Raw genomic sequence first — 15,092 nt, 5'->3', positions numbered from 1 at the left:
ACACACACACACACAACCTTTCCCCGCCTTTAAAAAAGAAAAAAAGGATTTTATTGCGTTGCGTTCTATTTATTTATTTGGTTTGGGGGCCATTACCTGGCAGCAGTAGCTTACTCCTGGTTCTGTATAAGGGTGGTTAGGGGGTCCAACCAGGGTGGGCCACATGCAAGGAAAGCATCTTAACCCCTCACTGCCTCTCCAGCCCCCCTTTTTGGGCTCTTATTTTGGTGGGGGGCACACCTGGCTGTGCTCTGGGCTTGCACCTGGCTCCACACTCAGGGATCAAACCTGGTGGGCTCTGGGGACCATAGGGTATGGGGGGAATCAAATGTGCCAAGGTCAAAACTCCACCGCTCTTCAGTCCTGCCTCCCTGTTCAGTGCTCAGCCTCAGCCATGTTGGGGGTTCTTGGGTGCGGACTGCACTCAAGACTTGACACAAACCAGACGTTTGTTCTGTTACTACCTGAGCCTCGTCCCCGGCCCTGTGACTTTTTCTGGTATCCCTTCCACAAAGAATCCGGTATTTCTACTTCGATGACACAGCACTTTGTCGAAGCGTACTTATAGAGGGTTGAAAGGGATGAATCGTATTCATTTGGTCCTGGGACATACCCAGAAGTGCTCAGGGTGTACTCCTGGCTCTGTGCTCACCCCCAGCAGTGCTCAGGGGACCATGTGGGAACTCCACCCACATCAGCATGGCCACCTCAATTCAAAACCTATGTCATTTGTCCTAGCTTACTGTGTGGTGCCAGAGATCAACCCCGTGCATGTGCCTAACCTCTGAGCCACAGCCTGGCCTGATTCTTATTGGGGGAGGGGGAGGACTGGGTCGTACCCCAAAGTCCTCAGGGGCTACTCCTAGCTTTATGCTCAGGAATCACTTCCGGCTGAGGACCACATGCAAACAAGCCCCTTAACCCCTGACCTCTCCAGCCCCACGCTCCAAATCCTAAGGGTTACGAGTACGAGGCCTTGGATCAAAGAAACTTTCTAGCAGGAGATAAATCTTCCTAAGTAACATTATTCCCACACTCCTCTCTCAAATCCCACATCCCTTCTCTGCAGGGGTAGAGGGACTAGGTTCCTGGAGAGAAGGTCCAGGAACACAGCAAAGGCTGTGTGACCCCTATGTCCCCCGTCCTCATCTCCCTTCTCAGACAGGGTCGACAGGCCAGCTGCCTGGATGCAGCTGTCCAAGGTGCAGTCTGGCCTGGCCCCCACATTTCCTTCCCAGGTTCTCGGCAGCTCCTAGGGGCTGGATTTTCTCCCCGTAGCTCAGCTTGCGTGTCAAGAGACCCGGACGGCAAGGTTCCTGCGACAGGGGTCCCGCTCGCAACCAACCTGCCCGGAAATGCAGAATCACGTCTGGCCTTGCTAATCTAGGCTTCTTCGAGAACTTCCAGACTTCTTCCAATGCCAGCCAAGCTTAGAGCAAGCGAGCAGGCCCCGGGCAGGGGGGGGAGGCCGACAGAGCTGAGGTCGCTGAGGCCTGGAGGCTGCTCCCGGAGCTCAGAGGCCCTTGCTTACATGGAGGGGGGGGCTTCTTGGGGGACCAACAGCGGCTGCTCTCTCCCTGGCCAGCAGACCCGGAAGGGCAATCCTGCAGCCTGCAGAAACCCGGCCCTCCCCCCAGGGCCGCCTCTGACTTTGCCTTCAGCTCTGCATGCAGGCAGCCGCCTCTGTCCTGCCCCCCCCCACTCCAGCCCAACTTTATGACCTCATCCAATCCTGAGGCCCGGGATTCCGGGATTCCAGCGGCAGGAAAAGCCGAGACAAAGGTTAGAAAAAGTCCAGAAGGCATTTTATTGTAGCCCTCGGCCCCCACGCACAGGGGGGCAGGGAGCCAGGAGCCCTCTTCGGTGGTCCCGGTCTTACCCCGCCTCTCACCGGTCCAGCCAAGGCTGGGAACAGTCTGGTCTGACCACCAGCACTCTGGTGGGAGAGGAACGGGGAGGGGAAAGTTCTAGAAAAAAAATAGAAGTCTATGTATGTCCGACGTCTGTAAAGCACATAAATTAGGAGTGCATGACCCCCGCCGGCGGAGTCCAAGCACGGAGTGGGAGTGGGAGGTGGGGCTGAGGCCCCGTCCTGGCCTCCCGGGGCCGCCCGGCGCCCCGCGCACGCGCAGTCCAGCCGTCTGCAGGCGCTTCCGAAGGCGGCATCAGGAGCCGGGCTGCAGGGACCCCCAACGCAGGAGCCGTGCTGGCCCTCCCAGCCCGTCACACTCCAGCGCTTGTAATTCCAAGAGAGGGCGGCGAGGAGCAGGCCAGCGGCCCCGGGTCCCCAGCTTCTGTCCACAACACAGCCGGGCAGGCGTCTGGACTGCGAGTCCTCAAGTCCGAGTGGTTTGTCCTGGGTCGCACGCGGACCCTCAGTTCCGACCGCCAAGCACCTCGTCCTCCTTCCAGCCACTGGAGTTTTTGCCGAACTTGTAGACAAGCCTCCTGCCGTCGACTCGCTCCAGGATCTCCCGTTTGTAGTAGTACCTGGGGGGGAGGGTGGTCGGGTCACTCTCAGACTCCTGTCCCCAGGGATTTCCCACCAGCTCCCGCAGGACTGGCTTTTCCCTATCAGTGTCCTGGGCTTATCAGAAAGTCATCTGATTTGGGGCTGAAGGGACCTTAGCCGGGGCCTAGGAGGAGACTGAGGCCAGGACTCAGAACAAGCTCTGTGAACCTGGAGGGTGCCCTCGGCAGAGTTCGCGTGGGGCCAGCCTGCAGCGGGTGTAGACAAGCTGCTATGTGCTCTGGAGCCCAGCTTCATCTGGCTTGAGACCCTAAGGTACAGGTCATCAAAACTTTGTTTTAAAATAAAGTTATGGGATGGGGCTAGAGTGACAGCACAGCGGGTAGGGCGTTTGCCTTGCACGTGGCCGACCCGGGTTCAATTCCCAGCATCCCATATGGTCCCCTGAGCACCGCCAGGAGTGATTCCTGAGTGTAGAGCCAGGAATAAGCCCTGAGCATCACCGGGTGTGACCCAAAAAGCAAAACAAAACAAAACAAAGCAAAACAAAACAAAATATAAAGTTATGGGGCCAGAGCGATAGTACAGCAGGGAGGACACTTGCTTGTTTTTATGCACATCAGGCCCAGGGCACAACCAGAAGTGATTCCTGAGTGCAGAGCCAGGAGTAACCCCTGAACACTGCCGGGTATGGTCCCCGAACCAAACAAATAAACAAAATTAATTGTTTCTCGTTAGTAAAAGTTGGGGTTTTGTACCAACCTGGAATTTTTTAAATTATTTTTTGGGGGGTCACACCCGATGATGCACAGGGGTTACTCCTGGCTCTGCATTCAGGAATTACTCCTGGTGGTGCTCGGGGGACCATATGGGATACTGGGAATCGAACCTGGGTCAGCCGCGTGCAAGGCAAACACCCTACCCGCTGTGCTATCACTACAGCCCCCTGAAATTTTTTTCCCTTCCTGCGTTTAGATGACCACCCAGGCTCATGTAATAATTTCTTGTGAGTTCGGGGTTGGAGTGACAGTACAGTGGGCAGGACGCCTGCCTTGCATGTGGCCAACCTGGGCTTCATCCCCAGCCCCTCACATAGTCCTGAGCCTGCCAGAGTGAGCCCTGAGTACCGCTGGGGTAGCCCCAAACCCAAAGTGAAGAGTGCAAGCCGCCCCCACCTGGAGGCCCCTTGGGCACATAATTTCTCAGTACTACCGGGTCAAGGGGGCAGAGGGAGATTGGGGCGTGTGCGGGGGGGGGGGGGGGGGAATCAGCAGCTGCCCAGTCCCCCTCTCACCTCATGGCCCTGCTCAGCTTCTCGTAGGTCATGCTGTTGTTCTTTTTCTTCTGACCCCACAGCTGTGCCACGGCCTCGGAGCGCAGGAACTTGAAGACTCCCTCCTGTCTGTTCTCCCACTTCATGAGGCCCTCGTTGAGCTCCGGGTGGATGAGGATGTCCCGGATAAACTCCCACAGGTGGGTACCTCTGGGGGCTGCAAGGCCAGAATCCATTAGCCAGCAGGGCCAGGGGCTTCCCCATCCACTCCAGTGGCCGGGCCTAGCACATGGCATAAGCACCAGACACATCCTAGTGACCCCCCATCGCAGCCTGCTGACCACCAACATCCACCAACATAGAGCTAGACCACCAGCATATAGCCTACAGACCACCGACTGCAGCTGGCCCACCAGCCTACAGCCTACTGACCACCCACATCCAGCCTGCTGACTAAGGTACAGCCTGCTGGCCTGCAGTCTACTCACCACCAACATGCAATCTACTTTTTCTATTTTTTGCTTTTTGGGGTCGCACCCTGCGATGCTCAGGCGTTACTCTTGATTCTGCACACGGGAATAACTCCCAGCAGTGCTTGGGGACCATACGGGATGCAGGGGATTGAACCCAGGTCGGCCACGTGTGAGACAAATAAATGCCCTACCCGCTGTACTGTCGCTCCAGCCCCCATACAGCCAACTGATGACACATGGACACATCCTTATAACCCAACATATAGCCTACTGGGCTGACCACTGGCACAGCGCACTGACCCACCCACATGTCTTTGTAACCCGCTAACATACAGCCGACTGACGCAGCGGCACGCTGCCTGGTAACTAGTACACTGTCAACTCTAAGTGCCCGGGCCTAGCAACCAACAGAATATTGGTTACCAGTCAGGGTCCAAACCCGGACAGTGTTTTGGCAGACTAGCATACACGGCCACTGACCAGCCAGCACCCACCCCCCACCCTACACGTCACCCACCTGCTCGCCATAATCAGCACAGCTACTGACCCCAGCCAGCCAGCCATCACTAGCACCCACTCACTAAGAGACCCAAGGGCGCTGGCTGCCCCCGGCCCCGGAGCTCTGTCTCTCTGGGCATGGGGGGCAGGGGGGTGTATCACCAACTCAAATATTGATCCAGCATCTGGCTGGCCTAGGGGGAGCCAGCAGCCAAACGTGGGGTACAGGCCACCAACAGGTGGGGAGGGCCTGGCCGTCCAGGATAAGCTGGCCCCAGCTCAGGAGACCCCCAAGAGAACATCCCCGGGGAAAGCAGAAACAGCCAGGCCCATCCAAGAGCCACAAACGGGAGGGTGGGGGCCGCCCAGCGCCCATGAGCCCATCAGCCATGGTGATGCCCCCCATCAGTGTACCAGGCTGGCACGGCAGTGGGTGTGCAAGAAAGCTCCCGGTCCATGGGGCTTCCCTGGGGAGCCTCTCCCCTCCCGCCAGCCCCCGGGACAGAGCGCCCCTCCCCGCCCTCTGCCAGCCGGGCTCACCGTGCTTGCTCTTCTTGCCTTCCAGACACTCGCGGGATTCTTTGCTTAGCTTTCGGGGCCGGCCCCGTTTCCGCTTCTCGTGCTTCGGGTCCACCTTCTTATAGTCGGGAAAGCTGTCTGTGGGGGTGAGGGTGGTGAGGTCAGGGAGTGGGGTGGGAGCGAGGGAGGGGAAGGGCAGCCAGGGAACCGGCACCCCTGCTCCCGCTCGCTCACCGCCGGGGAAGTGCTTGGTGTCTGGGGCGTCCAGGTCCACATCGCTGCCGCCCGAGTCTGCGGAATGGGGGCTCTGCGAGGTGGTCGTCCCTGGGGGGCGGAGGGAAGACGGGGGTGGGTGGGTCAGTCCCTTGCTCCGACTCCAGTTTCTCCCAGAGTCGGGCCTCCAGGATCCTGGGAGAAGGGAAGCCCCCCAAGCGGGCAGGCCTGGAGGTCCCCACGCTCACCTGCAGTGGAGACATCGGAGCTGCCCGGGGAGGGGGCGCCCACGCCGTAGCTGCCGGGGTAGTAGGGGCTGGGCTGCTGGCCCTCGTCCAGAGGGTCCGGCCCAAAGGGGCTCCCCTGGTCTGGGAAGAAGAAGCGCAAGTTCAGGCGGGTCTCGGGGCCCGAGGCACACCCGCACAGGCAAGGTGGGAGAGGGCGAGGGGGCCTCACCGAGGGGGCTGGGGTCCCCCAGCGTGTCCTGCAGGGCCATGCTGTCCTTCTCCAGCAGCTCGATGATCCAGCTGAGCTCGTCGGGAAAGTTGGACGCTGTGGAGACAGGGTGGGGAGGGGGGTCAGGCCCCAGGCCAGCCGGGCTTCCTCTTGTCCGTTCCCCCCCAACCATGCCCTGGGGCCGGACTCACTGAGGTCCCACAGCTGGGAGTACAGCTGGTCCCCCAGGGGCCCGAAGACCAGCCGCAGCTCCTCGGGGGCGCAGCTGCAGAGGGTGGCCCCGTCCATGTCGCAGCGCGAGAAGTCAATGGTACTGGCGTCGTACTTGTTCTTCTCCACCTGGTAGCTGATCCAGTCCAGGACCTGGGCCTTGGACCACAACTGCGGCTGCTCCCCCGACCAGCTGGCCTTCTCTGAAAGGGGGTGGGGGGCAGCAGTCAGCTATGGTGGTCCCGTGGTCCCCACAACCCCCCCCACCAGCTGTGTAATAACACCTGCTACCCCCAGCCCTGGAATGAGCCGGGCAGGAGAACCCCCTTCAGCTCTGGTCCCTGCGAGGCTGAGCGGGAGCTGCTGACCCTCCTCTCCCTTCCCCTCCTCTCCCGTGGCAAATGCACCCGGCAAACCCCCACCTGTGCCCTCCAGCGGCATCTGAGGGTTGCTCAGGGTCAGCACCAGGTCGTCAGCCGCGAAGGGGGCGGCGGGGGGCGCGGGGGCCTGCGCGGGGTCCTCCGAGCTGTACATGGTGCTGAAGTAGTTGCTGAAGACGTTGCTGATCTCACAGGTCGCAGCCATGAGGCCACCTGGGGAGCCGGGCCAGGCAGGTGAGGCCGGGGCTGGGGCCAGCTGTCCTAACCCCTCCGTCCTGTCCGTCTCTTCGCCTGTCTATCCCGGCCCCGCTCTGCCCATCTTTCCATCCGTCCCAGGCCCACTCTCTCTGCCTATCCTTCCATTCATCCCGGCCCTGCTGTCTGTCCCGGCCTCGCTCCGTCTGTCCTAGCCTCGCTCCGTCCGTCCTGGCCCCGTGCTGCCTGCGGCTGGGAGCTCGGCCACACCAAGGTCATCATTTCTTCCTCCCATCCAGGAGGGCCCTCGGGTGTCCGAGCCAGCTCGGGGCCCAGAAGTTTCGGGGTGGGCTCACTCCCTGCCCCTTAGATCACATTGGGTGGACTGGCCGTTCATTTAGTCCACATGGTTCCCCACTCCCCCCACCACCATCCCCACTTGCTAGGGAGCTCGCCTGCCCCACACCCGCCCTGAGACCCCCCAACCCCTTCCCGGCCTGTCCAAGACTGCGGCTGGGGAATGACAGGTGGGGACCTACCAGGGCGGTGAGCGTGGCCAGCAGACTGCGGGACTAAGGGGTCAGCGGCTAGGAGAGGGGCGAGAAATCCGCACGAGAGAGCATACAACTCCAGCAGGTGGGTCGGGGCGTCTGGCCGCGGGGCTCCCCCCGCCGCCCTAAGTAGGGGCCGCGGCCCCGCCCCGGCCGCGAGCGCCGCCCGGCGGGAGCCCGGGCGGCCGCTCATTGGGCCCGGGGGATTTCCTGGCTTCCCGCGGCGCTCCTGGGCCCAGGTGATTTGCATATTCTGTGCCACTTGGCCCGGATCCTGGCGGGCGGTGCTGGGAAATCAGGCCCGGCTGGTTTAATGATTGTCAGAGTCTGTCATCCCTCGCCCTGCGGGGTTGGGCACAGGGCACCGGCCGGGGCGGGCGGCGGGAGTGCCGCCGGGGTGGGCATCTGCGCTTTCGGACACCACCCTCCCCCCAGCAGGAAATTCCTCCCCGGGGGCCCGGCGGGGACACTGGGAGAGGCTGCGGGGGGCGGGAGTCCGGGCTGAGAGTCTGGGGGCTGAGGTCAGGGTGAGTGGTCAGTTCCCCAGGGCCGGGGGGCAGCTTCTCTCCCGCACTCGGCAGGCAAGGCCCCGGCGGCCTCTGCTCCGAGTGCACTCCGCCTGGTGACCCCCGGCTCCCCGCCGTCCTTGCTCCGGCCTGTCCCTCGCCGCTGGGCAGCGCGGCCAGGCCGAGGTGCTGCTGCGAGCCGCGTGGACCGGCTAGTCCCCGGCGGCCGCGCTCGGGTCTCGGCCGCCTGCTGTCTGCTGCCCTCTGGCGGCCGGGCCCCGTCAGCGCCGCAGAGAGGCGCAGCCCGCGCAGCCCGCGCGCTCCTTGGCCGCTGGTCACAGGACTCCGCTCCCCTAGAATCTCAGACCCCGCGCTGGACCGCGTGGCCCACCCAACCCAAAGCCGAGAAAACTTTTGGACGGCGTGACCAGCTCTCCGAGCCAGACAGGCAGACAAAGTGACCCTCACACTGTCTTCAGGCTGATACCCTCCCCAACTCACCCATGGAGCTCTGCCTCTCCACGGCCTGGACACGTGTCCACGCCCCGGACTCTAGGCTCGGACTCCAGGGACCTGAGCCAGCATGTTGGGTGTTGAGTAGGAAAAGCGACAATTGATCATCCCGCACCCCCACACACACACACACACACAAACTCTAGACTTGGGGGAGGGCCGGGATGATGCATTTGTCCCCCTCTGGCCTGAGCCTCATGCTCCCCCTCTCCCGAGTTCCCCAGATTTAAACCTTGGGCAAAGATGGAGGCGCTGGGCCTGCCCCACCTCCTACCAGGCTCAGCCAGACCAAAGGTAGTGCCCTCCCCCGAACCCAAGGATTGCCAAGAACATTCTCATCTCAGAGAGCGTCTCATCTCCCGGCTCCGGACTGCTGGGAGTGGGGGGTGTGCAGGTGGGTTGGGTGGGTGGGGAGGGACTCTGCTGGGCCGTGGCCGGGCAGGCAGGCCCCCAGCTATGGGGCAGGATTTTCCCCAGCCCTTCAGGGGGCCTCCCCCAAGGAGCCCGAGGCGGCACACCCTCCACCCAGTCAGCGGCCCTGGAATGTGGGAGAACCGGCTTCCAGCCCCAGGACGGCTCACGTGCGCCCATGCCCTGGAGGGGCGGCTGGCCCCAGGCACCAGCCTTCACAATATGGGCATATGGAATCTTTATGCGTGTGCCTAAAACAAATGCGCTGCCCCAGCCGGATCTCCATAAAAGAAAAATTAATGCCTCCAAACCCAACCAAACAAACACAGATCACGCTCCAGAAAGGCAACAGGCTTCATTCAGGTCAGATTTGCATGAGCTCTGCTGAGCTGGGAGAATGAGAGGTGAGGAAAAAGACTTAAGGTCTGGGGGTGGGGGGCTCCCAGACCGTGAAGGAGCCCCCAAAGGCAGCTGGGGGAGCTGAAAGCTTCCAAGTGGACAGCCAGTGCCAAGGCTGCAGGAGAGGAGGCTTCGAAGGGGGGGGTCCCATGAAAGGACCCCCGCGAATGATCAAACTGCCCACTATGGCAATGAGCGGAGAGCTGCAAGCTCAAAGCTGGGTGTGGTTTTAGCATTCAGAGGGATCTGTTAGGCAGCAGTGAGATGTCCAAGTGGGGGATGTGGGGGCGGGGCGGGGGGAGGGGGAGGTGAGAACGGGGTGGGGGGAGGCGGGGGAGGGGGGAGGTCTGCCTTGACACGCGGCAGACAGACTGAATGGCAAAGCCCTAGCGGAGCACTTTGCCATCAGATTGTGTGAGCCGAAATGTGCCCTGTGGCGAGGTGGGAGAGGCTGTCTCTGGAAGCTGAGCGGGAGCAAAGGGGGGAGGGGGAGGGGGAGAGACAGAGAGAGAGAGAGAGAGAGAGAGACAGAGACAGAGACAGAGAGGAGAGAGAGAGAGAGAGGAGAGAGAGAGAGAGAGAAAGGAGAGAGAGAGAAAGGAGAGAGAGACAGAGAGGAGAGAGAGAGAGAAAGGAGAGAGAGACAGAGAGGAGAGAGGAGAGAGGAGAGAGAGAGAGAAAGGAGAGAGAGAGACAGAGAGGAGAGAGAGAGAAGAGGGAGGGAGAGAGAGAGAAAGGAGAGAGAGAAAGGAGAGAGAGAGAAAGGAGAGAGAGAGAAAGGAGAGAGAGACAGAGAGGAGAGAGAAAGGAGAGAGAGAGAAAGGAGAGAGAGAGAGAAAGGAGAGAGAGACAGAGGAGAGAGAGAGAAGAGGGAGAGAGAGAGAGGGAGAGAGAGAGAGAGAGAGAGAGAGAGAGAGAGAGAGAGAGAGAAACCCCTGAATGTCAGTTGCAGACAGTTGAGGACAGTTCCTGGGTGGCCCCAGTAAAGACACAGTTCCTGAGGAAGACAGTCTCCGACATGTGCTATGAAATAGCCCTGATTAATGCCATGCTCAAACATATTTATCTTTGGTGGCTGCCCCACTCCTTGCCCCTAAGTCTTGTCCACCTGGGACCCCAGCCTGTGACCTCAGCTGGAGCGTCTTTGCAGAGGTGCCAGAGGACCCCCTAACTGCCCCTCTAGGAAGAGGGAGAAAAGCAGGGAGAGATGAAGACGAGGCCGAGAGCAGAGTGATGCAACTGGCTACGGCCCAACAAATGCCAGGCACTGCGCCCCCAGCAGAGTGGGGGTTGAACCGTCTCCCCCTGGGCCTCTGGAAGGCACCAAGAATCCTGCCCTTAGCCTGATTTCGGCAACCAGGAGACAAAGCATTTCTGCTATTTTAAGCCACCCACTTTGTGCTGATTTGTTCCAGTGGACACGCACGGCAGCTACCATCATTCCCTAAAGGGCTTTCTTTGTTGTTTGTGTTTTCTTTTGGGATCCACAGTCAGCAGTGCTCAGGGCTTACTCCTGGCTCTGTGCTCAGGGATCACTCCTGGGGGGTCGGGGAGACCATCTGGGGTAGGCTCTTACTTGGGTTGGAGTGTAAGGAAGCGCCCTCCCCGTGCTCTCTCCGCAGGCCCTCCTGAAGAATGTTCACACTTTTCCGAGTTTTAACTTATTCTCACCATGAGCCTGTGTCATAGTGTGGGCTTTACTAAAAATGGTTCCATATCATCTAGGTATGATAAAATATCCTCCTTCTATGGCTTAAAAGGTGGTTGGGTTTGGGACTAGTTCTCTGAAGTAGGTGTTAGTTTCTCTTTCTTTCTTTCCACTCTCAAAAGTCTGAAGGAGGGGCTGAGTGATAACACAGCGGGTAGGGCATTTTTCTTGCATGCATCCAACCCTGATTCAATTCCTGGCATCCCATATGGTCCCCGGGAGTAATTCCTGAGTGCAGAGCCAGGAATAACTCCTGAGCATCACTGGGTGTGACCCAAAAAAGCCAAAGAAATAATAGGACAGGCAAGGCGCTTGCTTTGCAAGCAGCTGACCTGGGTTCAATCCCTGGCACCCCATATGGTCCCCCAAGCCCCAAGCTGACCTCTGAACTAAGAGCCAGAAGTAAGGCTGACCTCTGAACTAAGAGCCAGAAGTAAGCCCTGAGCACTGACACCTCCGTCCCCAAGAAAAACAAATCAAAAATCCGGAGGATAAGGACAGGTTTAACTGTCACAACATTTCCTATTTTCTCACATTTATTTCCAGTGACTCTGAGAGTTTGTGGGGGGTTACCCCCCCAGGCTTGCATCTCTACAGGGGGGCCTTGGGCAGCTATTCTATTCAAAATTTTATTGTTAAAGACACTTAACATGAGATCTACAGAATTTTACACATACAATACAGGTCTGGGAACAATAAGGGTCCCTATTGTTCAAGTTTTGTAGAATACTAATGGTTCAAGTGTTTTTGAATTCTTCTTTCTCCTAAGCTGCTCTTCCCTTCCACGGGAGCACCCGTCTCTCTCTGAGGTAGACGCCAGATGCCAGACGCTTGATCCTCCGGCTTCATTCCTCTGGCAGTGTTCTCAGCAGTTGGTCTGCCTCTTTCAGACCAGCATCTTCCTCACTGTGATCAGCTGCTTGCTTGGAGCCTTTGCTGTGGCGGTGCCTCTCCAAGCTGCTGGACCCTGGCTCCAGCCAGCATCAGTGGGATGAACATGGGGACACTCAGCCTCCACTGGACCACACTGCCACAGCACACTTCTTCTACGATTTACTCTATTTTCTCCCCTTGGAGAAGAAAACTTTCTCCCTTGACCTAAGTGCAGACTTTGTCGTTGTAGCAAAATCACAGAGCAGCCGTCAAAGCCATTGCCCATTCCTCCGTGATTCTCAGTGTGGACGGAGGCAGATTCCCTTCCAACTCTGCTCCTGTGTCACACACGTGTGCACACTGGGGATGGACTGGACTCCTTGGTATCAGAAACCGACCCCCTTACATCGATTTCAGATCCAGTCACACTGGTAACTGAGAGTTTATTCTTTAGCCTTTTTTTAAAATTTTTAAATAGAGTGGTAGAATTTGCAGTGCATAGAGAAGGGGTTTCTCTGGTTGGTCACTAAAGTTCCTCAGTCATTATCTTTCTTACAAAAGAATACATGAAGTAGAAAGGGAATAAATGACTCATTGCCCCAGTGATCAGGTTCCAGTTTCCCGCCTTCAAGTGCTTTCTAATGCACCAAAAAAAAAAAAAAAGAAGAAGAAGAAGAAGAAGAAGAAAATAAAGGAAAAATGCTGTAGCTGGTAGTCTGAAACTTTTTTGTTCGTTCATTTGTTTGTTTCTGGGCCACACCTAGTGGTGCTTGGGAATTACTCCTGGCTCTGTGCTCGAGGATCATTCCTGGGAGACCATATAGAGTGTCCAGACCCAACCCAGATCTATAGCCTGCAAGGCAAGCGCCATACGCTGTACCAGGGCTCCGGCCCCAGCAGCCCCAAACTCCTTGCTATGAAACATACAAGGGGGGAGTGAAACCTACAACTTGTTTCACCTGAGCCTTGTCCTACTATGTGGCTTCCAGCTTTAGTTCACACATCAATCCCCAATGCAGCTGGTACAAGCGTGGTTTCCTGAGCACCAGACTCTAGAGCTTCCTTAAATGCAGTAGCCGTGGCTGGGGCTGCAACAATAAAGCAAGTTCCAGAGCTGGTTGGGAGGAAGGTGGGCGGGTCTAGAAGCCCCTAGAAAGCTAATACATCTTCTTCCCGTTTTTTTTGGCTTTGGGGCCATACTTTATGGTGCTCAGAGATTACTCCTGGCTCTGTGCTCCGAGGGACCGTATGGGATGCCGAGGATTGAACCCAGGTCTGCTGCTTGCAAGGCAAACGCCCTCCCCACTGGACAACGGTCCTGAGTGGATCTTCTTAGGGGCATTTCCCATAATGCCTTTCCTGCCTCTCCCAGTTCATCAGTATTGATTGATTCTGATGATAGCAGTGCCTTAGTCAAGGCAGCTGCTGGCCTAGAGGGTGCCTGGGTGCAAGGAAAGGTGCCCCTCCAGGCAGCTGGGCTCTGGGGGGGCACAGCCAGCCCTCTGAGCACACCTGTCGGCTGGCTGAGAAGTTTGTGCCTGGTAGCTGACAGCTATGTGCTGGCCTCCCCCTTGCTACAGGCCCTTGCTGGCAGGAGAGTTGCGCGTCTGAGCACCTCCCTCGCCGTCGAATTCCATTTTCTTGGGGCTTGGCTCCTGCTCCAGATAACTGTCTTCTGCTCCTGCATTTATGCTGTTAAAGTATCACCCACAACTTGCAGGTTAGTGGCAGACTATAGAGTCCAAACTAAATCAGCAAGAGGCCGGGGGGCCACTGAGGAACAACGTATGTGCAACCCAGCGGCTTCCACACAGTCCTTCGAGTGAAGAACCTCGAGCCTGGTACAGGACGGACAAGTTCTGGGCCCGAGCAATAGTCCAGAGGGAGGGCATTTGCCTTGCACGCAGCGGACCGTGGCTCAATCCTGGCACCCCATCTGGTCCCCTGGGAGTGATTCCTGAGAGCAGAGTCAGGAGTGAGCCCTGAGCATCGCTGGGTGTGACCTGACCCTTCCCCCCCAAAAGGAACCAGCTAAGTATTAAAAGGGACAGACTAAACGCTAAAGGGCACAGTGCTGGGCAGGAAGGTCGCTCAGGGCGGGCGCAGGGGCCTGGCCTGTGTGAGTCGCATTCTAGACCCCACACTTTATCACCCTGCCCAGCACCTACTGTGGGTGGCCTTCGTGGCCACTGAGCACTGATCTGATGGGTCCTGGGTTCCTGAGCACTGCTGAGTGTCATCCCTCTATACAATTAAAAAAATATTTTTGGAGAATAAAATATCGATACTAATAATTTTTTAGAATGTAACACTGTAGCATTGTAGTCCCGTTGTTCATCGATTTGCTCGAGCGAGCACCAGTAACATCTCCATCGTGAGACTTGTTGTTACTGTTTTTGGCACATCGAATAAGCCACGGGGAGCTTGCCAGGCTCTGCATGCAGGCAGGATACTCTCAGGGCAGCAGCAGGCGTGATACTGATAATAATGTAGCTAAATTTCAAGGTAACTGTGCTGAATTAAAAAACCAAAAAGCGAGGGCTGGAGCAATAGTACAGTGAGAAGGGCCCTGACCTTGCACACAGTCAACCCTGGTTCGATTCCCAGCATCCCATATGGTCCCCTGAGCACCGCCAGGAGTAATTCCTGAGTGTATGAGCCAGGAGTAACCCCTGTGCATCGCTGGGTAGCACTGTAGCACTGTCGTCCCATTGTTCATCGATTTGCTTGAGTGGGCACAGTACCGTCTCCATTGTGAGACTTGTTGTTACTGTATTTGGCATATCAAATACGCCACAGGGAGCTTGCCAGGCTCTGCTGTGCGGGCAGGATACTCTCGATAGCTTGCTGGGCTCTCTGAGGAGTCGAACCCGGGTTGGCTGCGTGCAAGGCAAACGCCCTACCCACTGTGCTATCGCTCCAGTCCAGTGCATAGCTGGGTATGACCCAAAAAGCAAAACAGACAAACAAACAAACAAAAAACAGAAAGACTACACATTCATTCTATTTGCATAAAACTTCAGAAAAGAGAGAGGCCAGAGTGATAGTACAGCAGGTAGGACATTTGCCTTGCATGCGGCCAACTGGGGTTCAATCTCTGACATCCCATACAGTCCCCCAAGCACCACCAGAAGTAATCTCTGAGTGTAGAGTGATTAGTAAACGTTTCCTGAGCACCACGGGGTGTGGCCACTGCTCTCCCCGGAAAAAAAAACAAACAAAAAAAAACCTCCAACCTCTAGAAAAGACAAACTGATCTACAGTTTGCCTGACCAAATACATTGGTTGCTGTGGTGGTTTGCAGACAGGAAGGAGAAATGGGACAGACTGTATGGGGTCACGAGGAAAAAGTTTCCAGAGTTAAATGTCTCTATAGAGTGATGGCTACATAGAGTTATACATGTGTCAATTCATGCCGAAGTGCAAGGGCACCAGCTAAGGAAC

The 15,092-nt window shown here is 57.5% G+C and overlaps 1 protein-coding gene across 1 annotated transcript; it reads right to left on the bottom strand.

Annotated features, from left to right (window-relative positions):
* Positions 1–2,341: 2,341 nt before the first annotated feature.
* On the bottom strand, positions 2,342–7,316 carry ELF3 (E74 like ETS transcription factor 3). The gene is made up of 9 exons (XM_055144878.1): positions 7,227–7,316; positions 6,535–6,705; positions 6,094–6,315; positions 5,903–5,998; positions 5,695–5,814; positions 5,468–5,557; positions 5,255–5,371; positions 3,765–3,960; positions 2,342–2,490 (listed from the first exon to the last, which is right to left on the bottom strand). The coding sequence occupies exons 2-9, from the start codon at positions 6,695–6,697 to the stop codon at positions 2,376–2,378; spliced, it is 1,119 nt and encodes a 372-aa protein (XP_055000853.1). The 5' UTR covers positions 6,698–6,705; positions 7,227–7,316; the 3' UTR covers positions 2,342–2,375.
* Between the last annotated feature and the right edge of the window lie 7,776 nt (positions 7,317–15,092).

Source organism: Sorex araneus, chromosome 7 (genome assembly GCF_027595985.1).
Source record: "Sorex araneus isolate mSorAra2 chromosome 7, mSorAra2.pri, whole genome shotgun sequence".
In the NCBI taxonomy this organism is placed as follows: domain Eukaryota; kingdom Metazoa; phylum Chordata; class Mammalia; order Eulipotyphla; family Soricidae; genus Sorex; species Sorex araneus.
The sequence above is the reverse complement of the archived record's forward strand: the minus strand, read 5'-3'. Positions and strand labels throughout refer to the sequence as shown.

Bases quoted from the DNA above. Each gene is read 5' to 3' on its own strand.
- ELF3 (XM_055144878.1), bottom strand. From the start codon at position 6,697: ATGGCTGCGACCTGTGAGATCAGCAACGTCTTCAGCAACTACTTCAGC. The intron at 5,558-5,694 runs GTGAGCGTGGGG...TCCGCCCCCCAG, and splicing joins CTCCGATGTCTCCACTGCAG to GGACGACCACCTCGCAGAGC. The intron at 5,372-5,467 runs GTGAGCGAGCGG...TCACCCCCACAG, and splicing joins CACCAAGCACTTCCCCGGCG to ACAGCTTTCCCGACTATAAG.